The 26,142-nt window shown below is 39.1% G+C and overlaps 1 protein-coding gene across 4 annotated transcripts; it reads left to right on the plus strand.

Annotated features, from left to right (window-relative positions):
- Positions 1 to 1,499: 1,499 nt before the first annotated feature.
- pnpla7a (patatin-like phospholipase domain containing 7a) lies at positions 1,500 to 24,866 on the plus strand. Of its 4 annotated transcripts, none has more exons than XM_085413715.1 (36): positions 1,500 to 1,624; positions 2,039 to 2,090; positions 2,209 to 2,283; positions 2,520 to 2,607; positions 2,759 to 2,841; positions 3,270 to 3,370; positions 3,475 to 3,615; positions 3,699 to 3,858; positions 5,106 to 5,186; positions 5,723 to 5,851; positions 5,994 to 6,074; positions 6,200 to 6,326; positions 6,427 to 6,492; positions 6,599 to 6,675; positions 6,805 to 6,960; positions 7,107 to 7,184; positions 7,660 to 7,865; positions 7,986 to 8,117; positions 8,299 to 8,422; positions 9,625 to 9,738; positions 10,036 to 10,102; positions 10,481 to 10,630; positions 10,994 to 11,057; positions 11,313 to 11,481; positions 12,382 to 12,564; positions 12,764 to 12,882; positions 13,031 to 13,187; positions 15,383 to 15,499; positions 15,577 to 15,646; positions 15,845 to 15,961; positions 16,118 to 16,266; positions 16,387 to 16,539; positions 16,959 to 17,078; positions 19,947 to 20,031; positions 20,492 to 20,607; positions 21,117 to 24,866. In XM_085413715.1, the coding sequence occupies exons 1-36, from the start codon at positions 1,614 to 1,616 to the stop codon at positions 21,120 to 21,122; spliced, it is 3,924 nt and encodes a 1,307-aa protein (XP_085269841.1). In that variant the 5' UTR covers positions 1,500 to 1,613; the 3' UTR covers positions 21,123 to 24,866. The 4 variants fall into 4 exon arrangements, with proteins under 4 accessions (XP_085269841.1, XP_085269842.1, XP_085269844.1 ...); XM_085413716.1 differs by having other exon boundaries at positions 20,495 to 20,607; XM_085413717.1 differs by lacking the exon at positions 1,500 to 1,624 and having other exon boundaries at positions 2,591 to 2,607.
- The last annotated feature ends 1,276 nt before the right edge of the window (positions 24,867 to 26,142 follow it).

Below are 26,142 nucleotides of genomic sequence, written 5' to 3' on the forward strand. Positions count from 1 at the left end.
TATATGACTCTTGATGTATTTATTTCTATGGAAGCAGTATTTCATGCAATATAGCAGTAAAATTCACTTTCCAAATCTACCTGACCCTATATACAAAAGTAATTGCCCCCTAAACTTAATGCCTGTTCGTGCCAGCCTTGACAGCAAGAACTGCAGTGAAGTGTTTACAATAACTGGCAATGCGTCTTTAACATCACTGTGGAGGAATGATCATCTCTGCTTGGCAGAATTGTTTTACTTCAGCCATAATGAGAGTTTTTGAACTTGAACAGCCTGATTACGGTCATGCCAAAGCATCTCAACCTGGTTTAAGTCCGGGCTTTGGCTATAAGTAACTCCAAAACCTTCTTTTTGTTTTGTTTTTTGAACAATACAGAGGTGGACTTCTGGTGTGTTTCTGATCATTGTCCCTCTGTATTGCCCAACTGCTCTTGAGATTCAGGGAATAAACTGATGGGTGGAGATTTTCCTTCAGGGTTTTCTGTTAGAGAGAGGAATTAATGGCAAGTCATGCAGTCATGCAGGTCTTGAAGCAGCAAAGTAGCCCCAGACCATCACACTACCACCATGTTTGAATGTTGGTATGATGTTCCTTTTATCAAATGCTGTGTTTGTTTTATGTGGGATTTAACAGGCCCCAAGTCTTCCACAAAGATTGACTTTTGTCTTGTCAGTCCACAGAGTACTTTCCCCAAACTTTCAGGGATGTTTTATTGACAAATTTTAGATGAGCCTCTGTGTTCCTTTTGGTTAGCATTGGTTTTTGCCATTGGATTTTTCCCATGGATGCCATTTTTGCCCACTCTCTCTTTTTTAAATTGTTGAATAATAATGAACTCTCACTTTACTTGAGGCAAGTGAGGCCTACAGTTCTTTAGAACTTGTTCTGGGTCCTTCTGTGACCTTCTGAATGATTCGTCAATGTGCTCTTGGAGGTTTTTTGGTATGGTTGCATAAACCCTACTGTTCCAGGTTTTCTCTATTTGTGGATAATGGTTCACCATGGTTCACCTGCCATTTCTAAGTCTTTGAGCTTAGAGAAATGGCGTCGTAACCCTTTCCAAACGGACAGATATCAATGACATTGTTTCTCATCTTTTCTTAAGTTTCTTTAGCTCGTGATATGTTGTATTTTGAGATCTTTTAGGCTAGTTCACAAAGAGGTTCTAGGTTAAATCAGGACTGGGTGTGGCTAGTTAAAGCTCATTCAGCTTTCATATTTTGTATTTACACATGTTATCATTGTCCAATATTAAAATGTATTTGATCATGTGAAGTAAGTGTGACAAATATAAATATTAAACGTCTGAAATAGGCAAAGGTAACTCGAAAATGCTATAGAAATATTAAGCACTACAAGAGACTGGTCGAGAAATAAACAAACTCCACTTCCTCTCGGATGTTTGTAGCCTTCAAAGATGCTTTGTTAAAAACAGGAAGACGAGGATGTGCCTAGTCCGTTTCTGATTGGATAAATGATCTGAGCGCTACCAAGGTAACAGCGGATAAGGGCGGAGCTAAGAAACTGACAGCATAAAACTTTGTTAGCTTCTCGCTAACTTTATTCTAGCTTCTGTTTAGCTATGTTATCAGCTTGAAAACGGCACCCCAGGATGCTCGAAAAGTAAGCCTCGTGGTTTTTTACACCCTGTCAACTTCACAGAGTTTGACTATCTTAGTTCTTCAAGATAACTTGTGAAGCAGCTACTCTCAGTCAGCTGGACAGCTGCTAGCGAATGTTATTTTAGCTAACGTTAGCTACTCCATTCAGACGTATTCAGTAAATCGTCTAAAGCTTGACGTCTATCGAAAGTTACTTTGTTGCTGGCTAATTATAACACCTATTCGTGTTCTGGTAATTTTATTAAGATGAATTAAGAAGGCGACACGACGCTACATGGCGAGAGTGGCTGCTAACATACAAATCCGTGTTCCCCTTCTTAATTGTTGCCTTTTCCTCAGCAACTTTTGGTTCCCCTCGATGGCATGTGATTTTTGGGCTGCAGACTCAGCGTTAATAGAGATTTTTGTCTTATAGGTTAGAGTGTCATGGAAAGGATGATGGAGACCTGTGCAAAATGGCCAGTTCAGTAAGCGCATAATTCCATTTAAAATTATTCCTAACTTGGTTTGAAAGGAGAAAAGTGAGTTAGTTGGGAGCTACCAGTGTTGAACATGTATTACTTGAATCTGTTGTGTTATATTTAGGTGGTAACGATGAGCAGAACTGATTTCCGTGCACGGCTGCCACAGTTTTTGGAGGAGAGGATGCAGACCAACATGGTATGAAATGGAAATTGAGTGCCTGTGTTTTGTACAAGAAATGAGGGCCCTGGATACAGTGTTATCAAATCGGGCGGTTTTCCACTCAATAGAGCTCGTTTTGCTTAGAGTTATACGGGTAATTTAATTGTGATGCAAAGTTGGACTAAAAACAATTTTACAAACGTGCTGTACTCTATGTAACTGTGCTGTCATGTGATCATATTATTGCCTCATCAGTCTTGTTTGTCTTCTAGCTTACAGGTGTATTGATTGGAGCTATGGTTGCAGTTGTGCTGATTGGAATTGTGGTGCTCTTCCTTTACAGGAGATTCAAACATGCCCGTGAGTCATCTGACCTCTTGCTGAACTTCATATTTATTCTATGATAGGTAGATAGCGATATAGATATATATCTATATATATATTTTTTTAGTCTTGCTGCAGAATGACATTTGTTGTTTATCTGAATTATATTTTTTGATTTTCCGACAAGGTAATCAACAACCGGGTGTACCTCACTATCGATTCAGGAAACGAGATAAAGTGCTTTTCTATGGAAGGAAGATCATGCGAAAGGTTGTCTTTTTCTTTTTTTCCCCTTCCCAGTTCTGTTGATGGCTCATACACACTCTCTTGGTATAGTCTACTAGTATAGTCTAGTAGATTGTTATCTGCTCTATAAAAACTAGTTAATTTTGCTTTTAATGCTTTTATGCCAACAGTTGATGTCCAGAAATACTTGATGTTAACATCTAGTTGTAGTTTCCTATTAATTTCATAGGCAACACTACTAAGACTATAGTTTCACCCTAATACACAATGACTGAAAATGCCTTCAGTAGTTTGGCTTGATGATAAATGACAAACAGCCTTTCTATGTTTAATACAGCAGTTTAAAAAAAAAAAAAAATCAGTTTTAATATTTCTTAAGTAGAAGTACAACTTTGGATAAAATTCTTTTTCTGCGCGCAATAAACAAAATATATTTGAATATTGTTTTGTAGGTTAAGACACTCTCCTCGCTTCCTTCTCCATCCCATCCCTCGCCATCAAAGCAACCACAGCGCATACGAAAAAGAACCAAAGTTCTAAACATAGCCCGCAAGTATGACGAAAGAACACATTTTTAAATACTATGTACTCAAGGCTTTTGGTGAAATTAGTGTTTTATTTTTAAAGTACATGTTTGTTTGTTTTTCCTCCTGACAGAATTCTGAGGATCCGGAGAGACCCTCCCACCCTGCAGCCCAAGGAACCCCCTCCCTCCCTGCTGGAAGCTGATCTAACAGAGTTTGAAGTGCAGAGCTCGAATCTGCCTTCTGAGGTCCTGTATATGCTGAAAAATGTCAGGTAGGCAAGTCAATTTTGTCTGTGTGTGGGTTTTCTTTTTTTTTCTTTTTTTTTTTAAATTGCTTTTGTTCTTCAACTTGTAGGGTCTTGGGCCATTTTGAGAAGCCTCTGTTTCTGGAGCTGTGTCGACATATGGTGTTTATTGAGCTACAGGAGGGTGAAAGCCTGTTCAAACCAGGAGATGATGATGACAGCATCTACGTGGTCCAGGATGGAAGACTTGAGTTGTGCATACAAGAGAATGTATGTGAATGATTTGTTGTCTTCCATTTGACTCTCTCTTTAGGCTAATTTTGAAACTTAATTACCTTTGAAATTCTATTGCCTCTTTCTTTTTATGCAAGTAATATTGTGTTTTGTTTTTTTTGTTTTTTTTTATTCTTACTGACCTGTAGGGCAGGGCAATATGGCCTGTATATGGCATGTTTTAAATAAACATTTAAAAGTGCAAATTCCTTGCTGACAGTTTAACCAAAAGGCATTTCCAGTACAAATTGGCTGACACATCCTCAGCATAACCATGTATAATATCCACAAAACTAAAAAAGGTTTTATATACACACACACACAATGCGGTAATATTATGTTGAAGCACAGTACGTATTACTCCGCGAGGCTCCCGACTACGGTAGACATAATGCTCCGACAATCCATCAAGTGGTGCGGCTTCGTAGCTTAGCAAAGTCGAACTAAAGCACTTTTGACAGCTTTTTGAGTGCGGTGTACCACCTAAAATCGGTTTGGTAATAACGATGGCCTGCTTGCATGCTCTACCAAAAAATGTGCTTTGGTGTGTATCTGACAGATGAAAGCCCAAACCAGTTCCACATCATTGAGGTTGTACCAGTTTTACAAAACAATTCTGGTTCATCTGTTTCATTCAACAATCTGCTTTTGCCGTTCTCATTTTCCGTCGCCGCCATGTGCGTATGAAAACAAAGGCACTGCACATGCGTGTTTACCCATATTCCAACCCGATATTTCATTTTCTTATCATTGCCTAACATTATACTGGTATTACCGTGAAAAGTATGATATGGCCCAACCCTACTGACCTGTGACATTACATCAATTTATATAGAAAATGGTAAATTCAAAAGTTGTATTGCAATTTTAACAACTGTGCCCACTGGTCATTATTAAAGTTCATTTTAAAAAGTGTGATGCAAGGTTGGCTCCAAACTGTACCTAATTTAATTTACATTCATTTTCAGCGCCTTTTCTGTTTTCCAGTTTTACGTCTAATGATAAAGCATGAACACCAGAGGACAGTAGAATAAATAGTAACTACTTTATTTTTGCCATCACAAGTCAGTGGCATCCCAATATGTTGTTGGCTTGCTTAAATTTTAATCATGTCCACTTAGCTGAAGTCCTACTTTCATCCAACTAGATGTCTGCAGATTTGTTTAGACAGTGTGAAATATTTTTACCTTATTAATATTATTTTGTTGGCATCATGTCCTGTATTCTTCTTTTCTGTATTGCAGGATGGCACAGAATCAGTGGTGAAGGATGTCCTCCCCGGAGACAGCGTCCACAGCCTGCTCAGTATTCTGGACACTATCACTGTGAGCTCCTGTTTTTTCTCTCTAGGTTATGTCCTCATTTGCCTTCTGAAGTGTCTGTGTCAGTGTGATTTGTTTATTCATTACCTTCATGCCCCTGAAACAAAATTAATGTACTTTGTATTTGCTGTAATTTGTTTATTTAAAGCTGCATCTTTTCAACTTTGTTTTTCTCTTCTTAAAATACATCATTGTCATCCTTTTCACACACTCAGATTGATGTTGTTTGGAACTGATTGTGCAGTAATGAACTCAAACCACGTATGTAATGTATAGAAAAATCAGTTATTACAATAGAATAACTTTTTCATATCTTGTTACTTTGTTGCCATTGCATAGAAACCGTTTAAACACTATCACACTTGTGTTATAGAGCTTTGAAGTGTTGACAGTTATTTAGGCCACATTAAAATGCTGCAAGCACAGGTACACGTACAGGTCACGTAATAAACCTTGGGGAAAGTATCCTTAGCCCAATTTATTACTTAGCTGTGAAAGATGTGGATGAGATTTCTGATTCTTATCTTCGATTTTGCCAGGGTTATCCAGCTCCATATAAAACTGTGTCGGCACGAGCTGCAACTCGCTCCACCATCTTACGCTTACCTGCTTCAGCCTTTGAGTCAGTGTTTAAGAAGTACCCTGAGACACTTGTACGCGTCATTCAGGTAACAGATTGCATTATGTAGTGTTTGTTTTTTTTTTCTCCAATTAAACATCTAATTTGGAGCTACAACATGCAACAATTAGCAGAATATACTACATATCATGTTGTAGCTAGGGTTTTTCTTCTTTTTTTTTCTTCTTCAGATAATTATGGTGCGCCTCCAAAGAGTCACCTTTTTGGCTTTGCATAACTATCTGGGCCTAACAACTGAGCTCTTCAATCTGGTAGGAGCAGAATTTGTTATAGGACACCTATAGTATTTATGTGCATACACATGGTCACGATGACTGTGTCACACAAGTTATGATGCAATTATTATTATTTATTTACTTTTTTCCTTGACTGACAGGAGAGTCAAGCAGTGCCCTTGACCAATATAAACAATGTGATGGCAGAAGCAAATACTGGAAAGACTCGACGTCTCCACTTCCAGGACGAATTACCTGCCGGAACCACTGAAAACACTGCAGAGACGGGTCAAGCACACACACAAACATGCACTACATGCCGTTCAATTTCAGCTTTGTCTTGTATTGAAACTGATCCAGTACTGGCACTTGACTTTGCAATAAACAGATGGTGTAAAGGACAGCCATTCAACCAGGAAGCTGCGATCCACCTCTATGCCCACTGAATGCACAGGTGGGTCACTGCCTTGGACATAAGCGATCATCAAATGCCACATGGCTGTATTAATTTCCTGCACAGATGTACTCGTTATCCTAATCCTTTGTTTTCTGAGTTACAGGTAATGACCTGAGCATGGCCTGCGAACGAGCTCGAGTTACCATTGAGGAGGCTCCGTCAAGTCCTATCACTCACAAAGTAAGGTCTGCTTTTTACATTGAAGCGTGGTGACAGGTCTTGTGTGTAAATGTAACACAATAGCACAGTATCTGCTGCATCTTACCTACTTCCTCCATAGTAGTTTCTCTCCTGTGCCTGTCTTTGTAGTCTAGTCTGAAGAAGAGTGTGACAATGCAACACACACCATCTGAAGTATTTCACTATACAGACAGTGGAGGGCACGCTGATGCTACCTATCTTGGTAAAAGCAGTGCAATCCTCCAAGCTGCTAAGAAAGACCTGCTGGGAATCATCCAGCTGCAGGTGAGGGGTTAATTGGAGAAAATTCAGCTGGTGTCAGTGTTCTGATCCTTTCAATGCACCCTTTTAAATTTATTTTTGTGGCATGTTAAGTGGGAAAATGTCTTGTCATCATAAGTGGATATTTAGAGTGTCTTTTTCTATTGCAGGACCCTAGTCTGCTTGAAGGCAGAGTAACCGTCCACCATGTCAAAGCTGGCTCTGTGGTAGCTCGTCAGGGAGATCAGGTTGGAACAACAACTTAGAACCTAGCTACTTTTCATTCTGTTTAATATTTTACTTCATTTCAGCTCTTGATTAATTTATGCCTCCACTGGACAGTGTCCATGCATTGCAGAGGGTCGACTTGGGAAACTGGTGTGCATGTAAAGTTGTGTCCATGTGAACTTGCTTGTGGGAAGAATTAGAATGCGGCCCCCTTATACTATCATATGGTTAAAGGCTATCCTGAGTCATACGCAAGAGGGGAAACAGGTTAAGCTTATAAAGTAAACAAACTAATCAGTCATTTAAAAATCTAAGGGATGACTGGGAATGACTTGCCTGTAATGCTTTCAACAGTAGAATTTGAATTTCAACACAGGTATTACTCATCTTAAAAATCATGAATTCAGTATTTCACCACCTGATTGTTAACAGCATTCAGAGTCGGACTGTTAAATCTGAGCATTTTCTCTCAATCGTTCCCTCTTGGTGTTTTAGGAGGTGAGCATCCACTTCGTGATTTCTGGCCTCCTCCATGTTTACCAGCGGATGATTGACCGTGAAGAAGAATTGCGCCTGTTTGTAACGCATCCCGGAGAGCTTGTTGGTCACCTTGCTGTTCTGACCGGAGAGCCCCTCATATTTACAGTTCGAGCTCAGCGAGATTGCAGCTTCCTCTCTATTTCCAAAACACATTTTTATGAGTGAGTGACCTGGACACACATCCTCACACTGTTGTGATGTTCAGCACTGTAGAGTTGGAGGGGAAAACAAAGATGGCTACTTCTACTTTGTCATTTTGTGGATTCTTCTTTATTCTTTAGGATAATGCGAGTGGAGCCCAAAGTGGTGCTGAATGTTGCTCATGCTGTGGTGAAGAGGAAGTCATCTTTTGTCAGGCAAATAGACTTTGCTCTTGACTGGATGGCTGTCGAAGCTGGCAGGGCTGTTTACAGGTATTCCTCTGCTGACCTTGTGTCTCATGTATGAAATCAACTCGTAACACTGCAGGCATTACTTGGTTCATGTGGGACAGGTTAATAAATACTAATCGAGGGAGGGGAAGCTGAATTTGGAAATGTGATTGTGAGTTGTTTGGAGTAGACTGAAGTTATCTGTATTTTTTTCTTTTTGCAGGCAGGGAGAGAAATCAGACAGCACTTTCATAGTGCTGAGTGGTCGACTGCGCTCAGTAATCACGAAGGAGGATGGCAAGAAAGAGTTGATAGGGGAGTACGGACGTGGTGACCTGATTGGAGTGGTAAGCACCGTGACAGCCAGAGGGAAGACAGCTGGGGAAGAGTTGATGGAAGACTATTAATATCCATGTTGTATCAAACAACACTAGCTGTTTGTTTTCATATAAGAACCTGTTAAAAGGTTAGATATAAAAAAAAAATGTTAACAATGTTAATATCACAAATGGAACTGCCTATTAGCTGTCAGTATACTGCATATGGCTGATGAGACTGGATTTCCTGTATGTTCTACTTTCAGTAAATACAGACTAAGACCAGTACATCTTGGGATATATTTAAACAAAGGGGGGAAAAAAGAACAAAAAATGTAGCCAAAAGGCAGCTGAAATAGAATATGCATAAAAAAAAAAAAAATCCAGATAATTATATCTTTTTCATGCTCTTTGTCTCGGGCTCTTTTTGGGACAGCTAAAGTGCATTTAGACAAAAGCATGCACCAAATTCATTTGCCAGACTACCAGAGGAGTGTGGGTGTTGTTAACCTTCAATACTGGTCAAAAGATTTGGGTCGTAATAAATGGATTGTGTGAAATTACTGCACTTCATATTACAATCAAAGGGAAAATGGGGGGGGGCAGCATGACTTTGGGATACATTTTTATACAAACATGATTTGATGACAATGATCAAATCTGATTCTAAGATATCTTCTAAATATTTTAATAGTTCTGCCAAGTTTTTCTCAAATTAAACTCTATATGGTATTTTCAGCCTGTGTAAAGCAAAGTCACTTGGTTTAACTCATCCACCTCTCTGTCAGCTGGTGTGACTGGTTCAATACTTCTAATAATACCTGGGTTAATGGATCCTATGGTTACTGTTACCTGGAGGAGAGACGCTGTCATTGGAGCTTCTGTGATAGTGATTGTGAGACAAATTTAGCATGGCTCAGATGTCAGTTTTAGATGAGGGGTAGAGGTTAATTTTAGCCTTTTAGCTTCGGATGTATTCTTATTTATTTGTTTATTTATTTTTAATCGAAGGAGACAATCAATGTCTGTTCAGAATATACAGTGCCTGCCCTAAATGAAATAATTGATACAGAAATGGCAAATTCCAGGTATAAATTCTGTACTATTATTTATAAAATTATAACAAAAATGTTGATATAATTATTTATTAAGATGTCCAATTAGTTATTTACTTGCATTCCTGGATAGGCTTTGTTTGGATTTTGTGTAATTAATGACTTGTCTGTGCGCAGGTAGAGACCTTGACCCGTCAGAACAGAGCGACCACAGTACACGCTGTACGAGACTCTGAGCTGGCCAAGCTACCAGAAGGTGCACTTTGCTCTATCAAGAGGAAATTTCCTCAGGTAGGCCTAATCTAATGTGTTAAATTCATCTCATTTGAAAACAATTCTGTTAAAGTAATCCTTTTTACTGGAGAGAACAAGTGCTATTGCCTCACCCGTCCCTTTCCTTTAAACAAAAAAAGACTTGAAGTAATCATGAAAATAATACAGATAATTAATACATTTAATCAAACTAATAAAAATTAACATGTTGCATTCACTGAAACTCATCACAATAAACATTTAAAATAAAATCAGGAAATGACTTTGTACTGCAGAATCTGAGTAACAGGGCTGATTATAAAATGTGCATCTCAGGTTGTCACCAGGCTGATCCACTTACTCGGACAGAAGATACTGCAGCAGGTCAATGGTCCTCTGACAGGTGTGTACATCTGTGTGCTATGCTGCCTATTTTGCAGGCTCTTTCCTGGCTCAGACATACTGGCAGTTTTTGTTGACGTACCATAAAGGGAGTGATTGTGTGGCACATCTGTTTGTTAATGGATAAACAAATATCTTGTGTTTAATTATAATAAACTGAAAATGTTTTGATACTGTTTGTAATTAATAAGGTTTGTAATTTTTCTTTGGCTCTTGCTAAAAACTTCTCAGAAAGTCCTTTATGTAGGGGCTGGGAAACAAACAAACTTTGGATTGAACATATGCATGGTCTACACATGTTTTAATTGGTTAGGTTCTCCCATCATTTCTGGTATTAAATCTGTTTTTCACCATTTGCAAATCTGTAACACATCTCCAGCTCGCAGTTTGGCCCTGCACACACCAGGAAGTAAGTGGGATGCAGGAAACCAAGCCTCCAACCTCTCCACTGTGGCAGTCCTGCCAGTATCAGAAGAGGTGCCTCTTACTGCCTTTACTCTAGAGCTGCAGCATGCACTCCTTGCAATAGGTAAGAATGGAAAGAGATATGGAAGCTCAAATTTGGCTTATAATCATTCACTGCTGTTCTCGACACAGAAAACGCTTCAGGTCATGGATGATTGTTTATTTTAAACATATGACCAGCCTACTGCTGCTCTTCACCCAGTCTGTTGCCATTTTCCAAAACTTCTTATCGAGGACATGGAGGCATGATTAGAGGGGCTGCCATGATGGAAATGCTCTCCCTTTAAGAATTCTGGATTCCTATTTGCATCCTAATTTGAACTGTAATTGAACCAAAATCAAATCACTTTCAGCTGTCTTTAACCTGGACGTAACACCTCCTTGAAGTAGACATTCATGGGTGTAATCTATCATCTCTCACATAAAGGTCCTACTCTTCTACTGACAAGTGGTATTATCAAACAGCGTCTTGGAGCTGCTGCACTTGACAGGTATGTTTTAGGCCATATTCAAACATTTTATGCAATTTTGCAGGTCCAATCTTCTCTTATTCAAACCTCAAATAAAATGAGTATTTTTCAGTGTCTTACTGCTTTCTGTTGGTTTTTATTTTCTTTGTGCTTTGTCTTTCACGCTCATTAAATTCTGCTAAAATTTGCTCTATTGGCACAAGAGGAAAATGGATGTCTTGGATGCTGCCAGCAAAGCAATGCTGCCTGTCATTAATGGACTCCTTTCCTCTTTAGTGTCCATGAGTACCGTCTGTCCAGCTGGCTGGGCCAACAAGAAGACATCCATCGCATAGTTCTTTACCAGACTGACTACACACTGACCCCGTGGACACAGAGGTGCATCCGTCAGGCTGACTGCATCATTATTGTGGGATTAGGCGAGCAGGACCCTACTGTAGGGGAGGTGAGGTGTTCACTGGTTCCCAGGAGAAGAGAGAGGTGTATTACTAGGAGCTGTTAGAGCTACACTTTCAAATCATGCAAAGACACTCCCAAATTACTGTGAAGCTACATTCACAATAATTTGTGAATGTGGCTTCTTGTCACCTCTGCCAGCAAATCAGAAAAATACCTGAAAGCGGCAGTGTGGTGAGATGCACCTGCAGGGTAAATAACTGAGTTAACAAAGATTCTGCAGTTCATTAAAAACAGTTTTGTATGAAATTGGCAAGTTTGATACTGGAAGCTTTCTGGTTTCTGTTTTGTTCAGAAATGACTTGGACAAATCTTTGACTTCATGCAGGTAAACAGTTCATGTAGAGAATAATCTCAAAAGCAATGAGCTGCCCTTTTTTTTTTTTTTTTTTTTTTTTTTTAAATAAATTGTGTAGTCTGCTTGTGTAATCTGTCCCTGTATAATTGTATCTCCATCTTTTATTTTATCTTTCAGGGCACACATGAAAGGTGGTGTATATGTTACAGACACGCTATACCTTAAAAAGATGCAGGGCCTGTTGGTCACACAAGAATGCCTGAACCAGAACATTATTTATTTACATACATACATACATACATACATATTTAGTGGAACTTTTTTTTTTTCTGCTTATTTTTTCACTCCAGTTTTTAAAGATAACAGAACATTGTATTTTTTCAGATATGATTAAGAAAAGTAATTGTTTGTTTCATGAAACCTTTGCAATAATCCAAAAATTTATAAAGGATTTGCACAAGTTTGCCGCCCCCCCCCCCCCCCCCCCTTTTTTTTTTTTTTTTTTTTTTCTCTTCTCTCTTCTCTCCCCCAGGGACTCAATTCCTATAGTTCATAAAATGTTCTAAAATATCTGTGCTGCTTTCTCTGTAGTTGGAGCGTATGTTGGAAGGAAGTGCAGTGCGTGCGCAGAAGCAGCTTGTGCTGTTGCACAGAGAAGATGGTCCTGCACCCAAAGGAACCGTAGACTGGCTCAACATGCGAAGCTGGATTTCCAGACACCTCCATCTTGCCTGTCCCCGAAGGGTCTTCTCCAAACGAAGCCAGCCCAAACTGGTGAGAATGGAAGACATGGCCAGAATGTGCTGTGTGTCTAAAAGCCCCCCCCCCCCCCCCCCCCCCCCCCCCCTTCAGATCCACCCTCAGCTTCGCATTTTGTAGTTTTTCTTATTTCCTGTCTTTCAACATCAGTACATTCATTCTTATCCCACTTGTTTCATCATCTTCTTTTAGCAGTACTTTGCTTTTTTTGCAGTTGGAGCTGTATCAGCGTGTGTTTGAGAAACCAGCAGATCGCCATTCTGACTTTTCCCGCCTGGCTCGTGTTCTTACAGGCAATGCTATTGCTCTTGTCCTGGGAGGAGGAGGGGCCAGGTAATGTTTGTCACATGCTTGTTTCTCATCATAATTTTAAAGACGACATTATACAACATCAGCTCCTAATGATGCTGGTTATTTATGTCAGTCTTTTCTTTGTAAAATTTTTCACTTTCCATGTTTGTTCCCCCACCCTTCTAACCAGGGGTTGTTCTCAAGTGGGTATAATGCGTGCACTATGCGAAGCTGGCATCCCCGTAGACCTAATTGGCGGAACATCAATTGGCTCCCTGATGGGCGCTCTATATGCAGAGGACCGTAGCCACAGTCGCTTGAGGATAAGAGCTAGAGAATGGGCTATGGTAAGCGTCAAAGTGGCAATTGCTGTAGTATTTCAGATCTAAATCTTTCTGAATGCACTGACATCTGCTTTGCTTTGTTTTCCATAAACTATTCAGACATTGTCCCATTCTTTCTTTAAAAGTCACTTCTGAGGCAGTTACCAGAACTCCAAGTTCAACCACAGTATAATTGTTTTGAGTTTTCGTTTTTTTTCTTTCCCCCTTCTAATGTTGCTTAAAAAATAAATAATAAAATGGAGGTGTGGTTTCCTGGAATGACATTGAGCAGAGAAGTCTTGAATTTGATCAGTGTCAAACTTTTAATGATAGCAATCTAGAGTATGTTTTAAACTTGCTTTAAACTGGGTTAGTTATACATGGATGTGAGACTTTCTTCCTGAAATGATTTAAGTCTAATCCAGTTTAGATCTCAGTTCTGCTTTTAATTTGATAAACCATGCTGAGCACATTAACCACCATTTCATATCACGTACAAGTCCTGTTCCTGCCATTGAGTAGCTCTCTGCCTTAGAATGACTTGGCCTACATCCACGCATCGTTTTCTCTCCGTTTTGGCCTCCCGTCCACACTGAGACGGCACCGAAAGTAAATGCAGCGTTTTCAAAACGCTCTCGAAAACTCATACATTTGAAGACTGTTCTTATGCGTCGCAGTGTGGACAGCGAAAATGGAGACTTTCAAAAACGATAATGCATGTTAGTCATGTGACCAATTAAACAAAGATAGCGGAGGGCATTATACAGCAATTGTTTTGTTTGCGCTTAATTTTGACAGCCCTATTAAAGATTAATATCAGTTTGTTTGCTTCAGATCGCTTTTCTTCAAATTCTTTAATTCTCACTTGCTTTTGCAACTTTGTACTTTTGTGTTACTCGCAGCAACAACTCCACCTCATTGTTAGTCCATTTAAAAAAAACAAACAAACAAAAAAACTGTGCTTTTCCTCGACATTTTGCCATGACGTTTCAAAGAGCCGGAAAGTAAATAAATGGCAGACAGAAATGAGGCAGGCTGAATCTTCTTGCGTCTCACGCATGCGCAGGACTGGAACGTAAGCGTTTTCGGCCGTTTCAATGTGGACGCAGAACTCTGTGAAAACGACTGAAAACGCTAATGTGGACGCGGAGCGTTTTCTGAATCTATTCGGGCTAGTGTGGACGTAGCCTTAGATGTAACACTTCAGCTGTATCCCTATTTAGTGTGCATCGATCTGTGTTTGCAAGCTCCGCTCATTCTTATGTTCACTTACTGCATGTGGAAAAGACACAATAATGTAAAAAGTTATCACAGTGATCAACAAGGAAAGGGAGTACTCTGAAACTGTGCCATGTTAGGTAACCCTTTAACCCTAGATGGGGATGTCTAAACATAAGTCCCAGGGGCCAGAATCAGTCCACTATAATTTCATAAGTTTTCCTATTGGTAAAGACTACCCATCCATCAAAGTAACTAACAGGTAAACAGTTAAATGACAGGAAAGTAAATTTTTCAACTATTGCCTGTGTCCTGGACTGCCTGTGTAATGAACTATCGTAACTTTTTCTTTAACTTAACACATTTATCATGTTTCACTGGTCCAACCTGCTAAGATCAAAGTGAATTTGACATCACTGTCCTGGGTTTTCTGCTCTAAAAGTTAGCCCCACCTCACAAGTTGACAGTGTTGATGTGTTATATCTTAAATCTTAGCTAGAACACATGAAAGTTAAACATGCAGGTAATGTTACAGATGAGCATTTTAGCTTACAAGCTGGAGTGAACAAATTGGCCAAGGGTGTGGGGTGTGGCGTCAAAATTAGTTTTGCAGTATTTTGAAGGCATTGAGGCAAAATGCCAGAAGTAGCTTTATAGTGTAATACTCGTGACACAGTATTGACAACTAGCAGGGCTTGTTACCGGTATTGATACCGGTATTTTGGATGCTATGATATGGCAAAACTGTATAGTCAATATTGTTCAAATGATTGAGAAATGTACACTTGTCAGACAAAATATGACAAAAAGTGTGTTGTTTTTTTTTTTTGTTTTTTTTTTGCGCAGTCCTGGGTATAAGGTGAGAATTGTATTAAAATGAAGTTCAACTTTTAGGGATTAATTCTGCTTTGCACTTAAGCAAAAAGATCTTGAGTGGCTTAGAGGTGGGAAACATTTATTTGAACCTCGTTTTAATTTGACTCTTTTGGCTTTTCCTGTAGGAAATGACTTCAGTATTTAGGAAGGTCTTGGATTTGACATATCCAATCACATCCATGTTTTCTGGTGCTTCCTTCAACTCTGGCATAAACAACGTCTTCAAAAGCAAACAGATTGAGGTGAGCTAAATGACAGTAGGTGTGACCCAGCTGTTGGAATACTGATCTGAGGCCAGTGTAAATTCTGTGTCATGTAGGACCTTTGGATCCCATATTTCAATATCACAACTGACATCACTGCCTCTGCCATGAGAGTACACACTGATGGTAAATACAGTGTTCAGTTTATTTATTTTGAAAGAATCATTCTGGTCTTCATTGAGTTTTCTGAATTGTTTTTTTGTGGTCATAGATGAACTGACTCTTTTTAATAGTCTGATTAATTTTCGGTTGATTCATATTGGTTGCTTGCAGTTAGGCTTTATGCCTTTTAAGTAAGTTTAAGTTGCTTGTTTGTTATTTGAGGTTCTCTATGGCGGTATGTCCGTGCTAGCATGTCTCTATCGGGATATCTCCCTCCTCTGTGTGACCCGAAAGATGGACACCTGCTGATGGATGGAGGCTATATCAACAACCTGCCTGGTTTGTTACATTCAGTTTGTACCTTCCCTTATTAAGTATCAAAAGTAGCCGTACTTTGATGTAGTTGCTCAGCTGTTTGCTTATAGCAATATATTTTTAATTTTACCAGTACTGTATGCTGTTTGTCTTGATGTCTTCTTCCCCTGATTCTCCCAGCTGATGTTGCGCGCTCCATGGGGGCCAAAGTGGTAATAGCTATTGATGTGGGCAGCCGGGATGAAACAAATCTCACTAATTACGGCGACTCACTCTCAGGCTGGTGGCTGCTATGGAAACGCCTTAACCCCCTTGCTGAGAAAGTTAAGGTGATGGATTGATTAAGAGTAAAGACACACCATGCTGTGCAGCAATGTTTTTAATTCTATCAATAAAAATAAGGATATTTTTGGAAATCATTTCAGTGATTTATAAGTTAATTTCCACAGGTGCTAAACATGGCAGAGATTCAGACTCGGCTGGCCTATGTGTGCTGTGTGAGACAGTTGGAGTCTGTGAAGAGCAGCGATTACTGCGAGTATATCAGACCTCCAATCGACAGATACCGTACACTAGAGTTTGGCAAGTTTGATGAAATTGCTGTAAGTTTCAGAAATTTGTTTTCACCTGAACTCTTTTACCCCTGATCATGAACAAGTATTGAAACTTTCAGATGTTGTAAGACAAAAGTTTTTCATTATCTGAAACACTAGACCAGGGGTAGGCAACTCCAGGCCTCGAGTGCCGGTGTCCTGCAGGTTTTAGTTCGCACCCTGGGTTAACACACCTGAATCAAATGATTAGTTCATTACCAGGCCTCTGGAGAACTTCAAGAAATGCTGAGGAGTCATTTAGCCCTTTAAATCAGCTGTGATGGGTCATGGACACATCAAAAACCTCCAGGACACCGGCACTCGAGGCCTGGAGTTGCCTACCCCTGCACTAGACCAACTTTTAAAAATAACTTTTTTGGCAAATAGAAAATGGTACTGATATGTGAATATGTTTGTGTGATTTTTAGGAGGTGGGGTACCAGCATGGCAAGACTGTGTTTGATGTGTGGCGTCGCAGTGGTGTGGTGGAAAAAATGCTGAAAGACAGACATCAAGAAGAGTTCCACAACACGCAAAGCAGAAGCAATGTAAGGATGTTGGCAGTGAACAACACATGGACATACACTATCCAATCCAATTTTATTTATAAAGCAGTTTAAAATACCCAGCACAGGAACAAAGTGCTGTACAGAAAATAAGTTAAAACAATAGAATAACAAAAAACAGCAAAATAAATAAATAAAACACATAAAACATAAAATTAAGACAGCCCTATGTTAAAACTGCATCGAATCACCTAAAAACAACTAAAATAAAAAACCAACATCTCATGTGGTGTCAAAGGCCAGGGTAAAGAGGTGGGTTTTCAAGAGTGACTTAAAAACAGATAAAGAACTGGCCTGTCTAATCTCTAAAGGAAGCTCGTTCCACAGTTTGGGAGCTGCTACAGCAAAAGCACGATCTCCTCTAAGTTTACGCCCAGTCCTGGGTATCTTCAGGAGCAGCTGATCAGCTGACCTGAGAGAGCGGGTGGGTGTATAAGGCTGTAGCAGCTCGGAGAGATAAGATGGAGCTAGGCCATGGAGAGCTTTAAAAGTAAATAAAAGAATTTTAAAATTAATCCTAAAAGAAATGGGCAGCCAGTGAAGTGAAGCTAAAACGGGGGAAATGTGCTCAAACTTTCGAGTGCCTGTTAAAAGACGAGCTGCGGCATTTTGCACCCTCTGTAGATGACTAATATATAATGCACTGACCCCAATATAAAGTGCATTACGGTAATCCAGCCGAGTGCTAACAAAGGCGTGGATCACTGTCTCAAAGTGCTGCCGTGAAAGAATTGGCTTTATTTTTGCCAGCTGCCTGAGGTGAAAGAAGCTAGATTTTACTACTGCCTTAATTTGATTATCAAACTTCAGATTACAGTCCACTTTGACCCCCAGGTTTGTGACAGTTGGCTTAACATACTGTGCCAGGGAATCTACATACACATTGGGGGTCTCAGTGGAGCTACCAAAAACCATCACCTCTGTCTTTTTATCATTGAATTTTAAAAAGTTAACAGACATCCAAGCCTTAATGTCATCGAGACACTGAAGTAATGGCTGTGTAAGGTATCTGCCTTTTTTCTTTAGAGGGACATAGATCTGACAGTCATCAGCATAAAAGTGGAAAGGAATGCCGTGCTTTCTCAGTACAGAACCAAGAGGAAGCAGATATAAAGAGAAGAGGAGGGGGCCTAGAACTGAGCCCTGTGGGACACCACACAAGAGGGGAGCGGAGGACGACACATAGTCACCAAGGCTGACACAAAAAGTTCGCCCCGTCAAGTAGGACCTGAACCACTTCAGTGCTGTGCCCCTAATGCCCACCCAGTGCTCCAAACGAGAGAATAAAATGGCATGATCCACGGTATCAAACGCAGCTGTCAAATCTAAAAGCACAAGAACAACACAGTCCCCAGCATCAGTCGCTAAAAATATGTCATTAAAAACTTTTTAAAAGGACTAGAATATGAAAGAGTTCAATAAAAATCAACAGCAGAGTATAGACTTTTCTTTGATGTAAAACCACAAAAATATGGTGATGCAATACAATATAGTATATTAAACTTAATCAAGTTGTTTTAAAATGATTTGCTTTAGGGTTGTAATGACATTGAAAACTTTTGTTCTCTAGCTTTTAGCAGCCAGATTTTGAGATGCAAATTAAAAATGAAATACTAGTAAGTAGCCATATTCAAATCTCACTCCTCTGAATCCAATGTAAATGCAACAAATGGACTTGTAAGCAGTCCTATTACAAATCCCTTTATAAGAATACAGCTGTTAACAAAATGTGTCAGGAAATGATGAGAGGGTATAAAAGCTATTTCCTACAAAAGGGAAGCTCGAGGAGGAGAACACTTCTCTGCTGTATTTTATGGTCTTGAGTAATCTTACGAGTCTGACTAATTATCTTCAAAATCCATGTTCCTTGCATCCAGAGTTTAATAAATAAATGGTATCTTAAAGTGAGCTTAACACCCCACTTGCAGTCCTTTCACATTGAATTGACCAGTTGGTTGGTTAATTATTTTGGGATCATTTTCTCACATTTTATTGGTTGTGCTATATGACTTGCTGTTAACAGTGCACCACTTTAGACCTTAAGCTCTTTTTTTTTTTTTTTTTTTTTTCTGATAAAGTAATAACAAAACTATGAATTTGCTTTTAATGTACACAAAAATAGATTTTTGTGCACCAGATTTGTTCCAAGCAATGTCACAGAAAGACAAAGCTCCTAACCAAAAGATGACAAGAATGATGAAGAAGTTATTTACTCCCAGTTTGAACAACAACACAAGGATGAAGGGTAAAACAGCAGGACTCACACTGGCAACCTCCCCCTCCCTGATAACAGGCAACAGAACAATTGCTGAAAACAGGATGGAGCCACTTTTATGATTGCAGATCTGAGGCCGTAATGTTTAAGACTAAATGGCTTCTGTTCTCATTCTTTTAAACAATAGGCGTCCCACACAGTTAATGAATGCATTTCTATTTTCAGATGCTACTGGAGAGTACAACAACCAGGGGATGCAATGCTTCTCCTTCTGTGATACATTTGATACTATTTATTTGTATGGATGCACAAAATGCAGATCAAGACTTAAAAACATAACCAAGGTTTTGGGACTAGCCGAGCTTTTAAAAAAGGCAAAACCAGATGTGCTTCACTGAAAAGCTGAAATTGCACAAAAGTCTGCAGCAGATTTTTTTTTCATGCAGTTAGTTTCCATTATACTTTGCTGTAATTTCCAACACACAGCAATCTAGAGGAGGACAACTCCATTATAGTGTTTCTTGGCACACAGTTTGGAAGCGTATTCAAAGACAAAATTCCATAATGCCTCCTCAGTAGTCCCTGTAACTGACTGTGGCTCTTTTTTTTTTTTTTTTTTTTTTTTTTTTTAAAAGGTGGTGACATGTCCCAATGCTTCCTTCACTGACCTGGCAGAAATTGTGTCCCGCATTGAGCCCGTCAAACCTCCTCTTGTGGATGGTAAAACTACTGACACACACTCCAACACTGCAGCTTTCAGCCACACTCAAAGTACTTTTTAAGTACGCTCATGTCTCCATGTTTGTGTTTGTCATTCTTGACCTAATGAAAAACAAATCAACCCCACAAACAAAAGGTCATATTTTATTAGGTCAGAATTCTAACAAGTCAGGAGACTGACTTGTTAGCCTCAGTGTAAAACCTGCTGACGGAAAAGGAACGTGTTTTTATTGTGCAATTTAGTAACTAAGCATTTACAAACTTGTTCTTATTCCTGTTCTCTCTATTTATAATGAATTTGTCATCCATCACTCATCAAAGTCCACCCTGTATGACATTTCTAATGTTCTGACTTATGCACCTGCACACCCACGTGTATTTGTCACCATTCTACACTCCAAATATTCCAGTTTATTCACCCACAGTGTGCTTCCTGTCCCCCACTCTTTCCTTGCATCAGAAGAATCCGACTACCACACTGACTATGAAGAGGATGCACTGGAGAGTGCTCTCTCTGACATGGAGACGTATAGTCGCTATGGAGAGCACACCGAAGGGGAGGAGATGGCTGACACGGTGCGAACTTGTGGTAGTAAGATTAGAAACTGTGGGCTCTCTTTAAAGAGAAGAAGAGCAAGCAACCACAGTGAGGAATTTGTTTTTTACTCATGTCTAAAACAGGCTTTTCAGGTTCCATTATAATTAATTGTATTGTTTTGCAACACAAATTTCCATTATTGCAAAGGTTTGTCTGGCTTACAATGACAACACACTTGATCAGTCCTCTCGGTAAAAGGATTTTCATAAATCACTTCTTGGGAAATCAGACCATCCTGCTGGCTACTATTCAAAGTCAGATTGAGGTTCATACTGGAGTCTGGCCAGTTCATGCTTTAAAAGTGATTAATATCATTAAAATTTTGAAATTAATTGGAAGCCATTGCAGGGGCACCTAGTTCAACTAAATTGATATCATTTAGAAGTTGGGGCTTGAGAACATTGTATACCTGCAACAATACAATTCAGGTTGTGTTTTGTATTTATTTATTTTATGGCTGTCTGACAATTTAAACATTCATTTTTAGATTTAACAAAGAAAAATGGGGATGACTATGCACGCCTCAACCTGATTCTCAGGATGTAGAACTGGATGGGAGATCGACATGCTCCATTACCCCGCCCATCAGCTGCCACCATCAGTTTCCGGATATCCCTAACAGTTCACTGGAAGCGATGTCAAACCAGCAAGTAAATTCCAAGTAGTCTATTTTTGTGAATGGTGGAGTAATAAAAGTTGCTTAAACAGGTTAGCACAATAGAAGCATTCTGTCTTTGCTACATTTTACCCTCCAGTGTGAAAGACCAGACTCTACCTGCAAAACTTGTCATTTTGTCGTGTGTGTGTGTGTGTGTGTGTGTGTGTGTGTGTGTGTGTGTGTGTGTCTTTCATTTCTGCCAACGCCTCTCGTTATCGATACAGGGAAAAAAATGAGCTAGCAACATAGGGTTGACAAGCAATTTCTCAAACACTGCAGAATAAGCGAAGCACAAACTTCTAACCTCTTTAGTCACCCTTCATGCAGTCATCTCACTTTCATTTCCACTACACTGTTTAACATACCTGCATTGTTTGACTTGTGTGTTTTTTTTTTTTTTTTTTTTTGTTTTTTTTTTTGTTTTTTTTTTTTGTTGTTTTTTTTTAAACAAGCTGAATTATATCAAAAGGTATTTTAAGTAGCAGTTATCTGGACTGTTAGACAGTGAAATGCCAACATGTCCAGCCTTTGAGTTTGAAACTTTGTTCTGGCCATGTTGGATTGGAGCTAAAAATATTTTCAGTGGTTGCAATCCACTTCAAAAAACTAGTTTTCCCCCTTTTCTGGTGAGAGCCCCCCCCCCCCCCCAAAAAAAATAAATAAATCTGCTTTGAGTCTGATGGAGACTGATGAAATCTGTAGCTCAACTTGTCTCTACATAGTTTATCCACTGAAATATGTGCTTGACCAAGTGTAGGTTGTTTTTGTTTTGCTTGTTTGTGTTTTTGTTTTGTTCTTAGAGCTAGGGTAAATTATTATTATTTTTAATTAAAAACAAGTTATCTGTGCATACAGATTTTTTCAATGTAGTCAAAATATATATTTAAAGAATATATACATATTTTATATATGTGCCAATTATGTTGGCCTTCTCTATTAAGAGTTGTTCAGTCATTCCAAAAATGCAATTCAATGCACAATCGGTTAAGTACATAGCTTTGATTAACATGCGTACTTGTATGACACAATTAAATTAATACACTGCTAATTTAATCTACATAGTAACAAAAAGATGACTCAGAGGAAGGATCTTCGCCAAGACTAATACTCCAATAAAACATTTTTCAAAAACCACCATGCTCAAATTCATGTTATTTAATAGTAAAGGAGTACTGTATTTTTCAGACCATAAGGCGCACTGGATTATAAGGCACACTGTCGATGAATGGGTCTGTTTTCATACATAAGGCATACCGACTTCACTTGCAGCTGCTCTATTCCCATGTTGTTGCAGACTAACCTCGTATTGTGGATGGATTATCTCAGTTGTTCTCCTGACTGAAGTTTGGTCCATTTACAGCATCCTGCCATGCGATTTCATTTGTCGCTAACCATCGGGAACCCTCACGTTAACCTTACATGTTACTCGAGTGGGGAAAAAAGTTAGCGTTCATCCTCCAGCTTCACTGTGTTTATGTTATGCTAACATAGCTGTGTCGCTAGCAATCATGTAGCAAATCATTATACCAAGTAGGCCGATTCAGTAACCCTACAAACGTCACTGCTTTTTAGTTTTCTGTCTTCATTTATGTTGGAAGTGATGGCAGAGCTGTAGGTTTTAGTTTTTTCAGAAATCTCTCAGTCAGAACATGGTAGCCTACATCATGTTTAGGTGGAAACTAGCGAGCTAACTTCCTGCTAACTTCTAACTCAGTTAAATTTAATAAATTCTGTTTTCATGGATGCCTGGATGCTAAAATTAATCGTTATACCTGGTAAAGTAGCAACGCTGATAATTTTTTATTTTTATTTTTTAAAGATGAAAGAATTTAGACAGTTTTGAACTCTCAATGATGCCGCAGTGTTCGTTTGATTTTGGGACCTGAAGCGAACAGAGTTTTGGCTCCTGACTACGGTAGCCGTAATACTACCATCAAGCGGTGTGGCTTCATAGCTTACTAAAACATTTTTGGAAAGATTTTTGAGCGCCGTGTTCCACATAAAATTGGTTCGAGGTCAGTAAGCACAACCAGAATTCATACATACGGCGCATCGGATTATAAGGCGCACTGTCAGTTTTTGAGAAAATTAAAGGATTTTAGGTGCGCCTTATAGTGCGGAAAATACGGCTATGTAAAAGATGAAATGACAAAAAGATGGTGTTCTTTACATGGAATCCTAAAGTTTGATTTGAAGTCCTGTGTTAAGTCTGTGCTGTAGCTGCACCATAGCCTTAACATGCAGCTTTACAAAAATATAACTTCATGTACACATCATATGCTGTACAAAGTATATTTATTAGCACAATAAATATAATACAGCTGTGAAACAACATGTGATAGACTGCCAGTGTAGACAGCTCAGCTTAGTTTAACAAATGACTAACAGGTGACTAAGCTAATTTTCAATTGGCTGTTTTAAAGGGGAAGCTCCACCGCTCAATCCTGATGTCCAACAAAATGTAATAAATTCTTCCTTTGCTCGTTTTCTACTTCTCAAAGTCTCAGAAAAATCTGACTTCATGTTTTTTCTTTTTGTGTAATCCTGCTAATATAAGAAACTACAACAAAAGCGTTATGTCTGTGGTGGAGGTAACTAGTGCTGACGATTATATCCTGTATTTATTCATGTATTACTTGAAACTAAATTTCCTTTTTTGTGGCTAACACTCAACAATCCAAAGATTCTTACATTAACTTTTTTTTTTTTTTTTTTGCTAAATTTTATTTTTATTAAGACATTATACGAGGTGAATGATTATCAAATTGCTGTTGTTGAACTTCTAATTGTTTCGGGAGCATTTTCAGTATTACCAGAACTCGACCAAGGCTGTTTTCTCTTCTTGCTTTTGTTTGCAGCAGATACAAACATAGATTGTGTGATGGTTTAAAGTTGGGGTGAAAACAAGCCCTTTCAGTGATACCTTTTCTGAACGTAAAAGACTTTCTACACTACCACAAACCCATCTTAAGAATCTCTTTACTTAAAATTGACCCATTGTTTATTAGCTGCACCCTACATCAGTATAACAATATCTAACGGCGGCCCCCTTGGGCGTAAATCTAATCAGAACTTTACCAATGCAGCTTTGCTTTCTTCGTCTTTCATTTCCTTATAAACTCTGATGCTACACTGCCTGCAGCCTTACATTATGTGTACACGGTGAGAGAAACCTTGTGATAAACACTATGGGCTCTCATATGATGTTTGGTTAAATGTGGTCTGTACAACAGCTCGAGACAAGAAAACGTTTGCTGTTTACCAATGAGGTGATGGAGTTTACTCTGATATTCTTTGTACCTAACCCTCTGCACAGGGAATCAATCTTGTTTGGCAGAGTGAACGTCTCATGGATGAAGTGCTGATGTAATGTGTGGAACTGTGCCATGAATTTAATGCAACCTTCGATGACCCACGTTGGGGGGGGTGGGAATGACCACTTGTGCCCTTATTTGACACCCATTCCCATACTAATGATGTAGACTGAAGAAGCCTACTGTTAAGCCTGTAATGTACAATTACTGCCCAAATGTGTGTTCTGATAAGCTGTTTTACTAATTAAACACTGTATTATGTGTGTTTGTGTTTTTTGTTTTTTTTTGTTTTTTTTTTTGTTTTGTTTTGTTTGTTTGGTTTTCCTTCTCTCCAATTGTCTCTATTACAGTTTATTGTAAAAGAAATTGAATTTTTTTTGGGCTGCAGAGAAAGTAACTAAAAATGAAACCATCAAGGGCTTTGTTACTAAAAGGGCATATCTTATGAATAATGTTTTAAGGCACTTGGTTCTTGGTGAAAAGGATTTCTCCATGCCTTCCAGGTGAGGCAAAATATTAGGAACACCACAAATGTGTTTCAGAAATGGCTATAATATCCTATAAGTAACCAGAACATTAATAACTGTTATAATTAATATGAGAGATCATACTTTCAATTATTTAACAGTCTAAGCATTGTCTCTCAATTTCCCCTTGGCATGAATAGGATTATTTTAATCACCACTCACCTGCTGATGGAGAGCAGGACGAATCATCCTTGAAACTAATCAAACAAGATTACACTTTTCCAGTTTTGGTAAACCCTTGTGAGTTGTAGCCTCAGTGACCTGTTCTTATGTAACAAAAGTTACACTGGGGGAGATCAATGTGTTGTGCCTTCAGAGATGCTCTTGCACATACCTCGTTTGTAATGAGTGGTTATTTTCAGTCTTGCTTTCCTATCAGCTGGAATCAGTCTGGCCATTCTCCTCTGACATTGGCAATGCATTCTTGTGGAGAGAACTAACACTTGATGGGTCTGTCTAGCACAAAACTCGCTGGAACAATCAGAGACAATTCTACTACAACGGCAAAAAGCATTAGACACCAGGCAGAACTCTTTGTGTGATCTTGTGCATGAGGGAGAGAACTGTGACGAGCGCTGCTCCTGACGCTCGAACCCCACAGAGATACTCCAGCAGTTAAAGAGATGGTTAGCACACAAAACTTACAAGTAGACGTAGCTGTATCAGTGGATAAGTTAAGCACCCAAGAGTGATAGTGGTGTCTGGTATTTCAGATTATTGTAATGCAGATGAAAGGGGCTATGTGCTGAGTTCAGAAGTGAGTGTAAACTCTGTATCACTACACAAAGCTCACAACTAGTTTTGAGAGCTCTGGCTGCTCTGCATCAGCTGTTGATTCAGATAATACTGATACTGACCTTTTAAATAACAAGTTTATGACACTTGGCTTCTACATTTTCAGCCTCTTTAGGTGCATAACTGCACTCTATATAATATACCATATAAAGCATATATAATGGTGCCAGCGCATTTCTCAGGACGCAAGGTCCAATAAGAACTATGATAGTGGATGGT

The sequence above is a fragment of the Rhamphochromis longiceps genome, linkage group LG7, assembly GCF_057381845.1.
Source record: "Rhamphochromis longiceps isolate RC_006_pf linkage group LG7, R_longiceps_female_GT1.1, whole genome shotgun sequence".
NCBI classification, from domain to species: Eukaryota; Metazoa; Chordata; class Actinopteri; order Cichliformes; family Cichlidae; genus Rhamphochromis; species Rhamphochromis longiceps.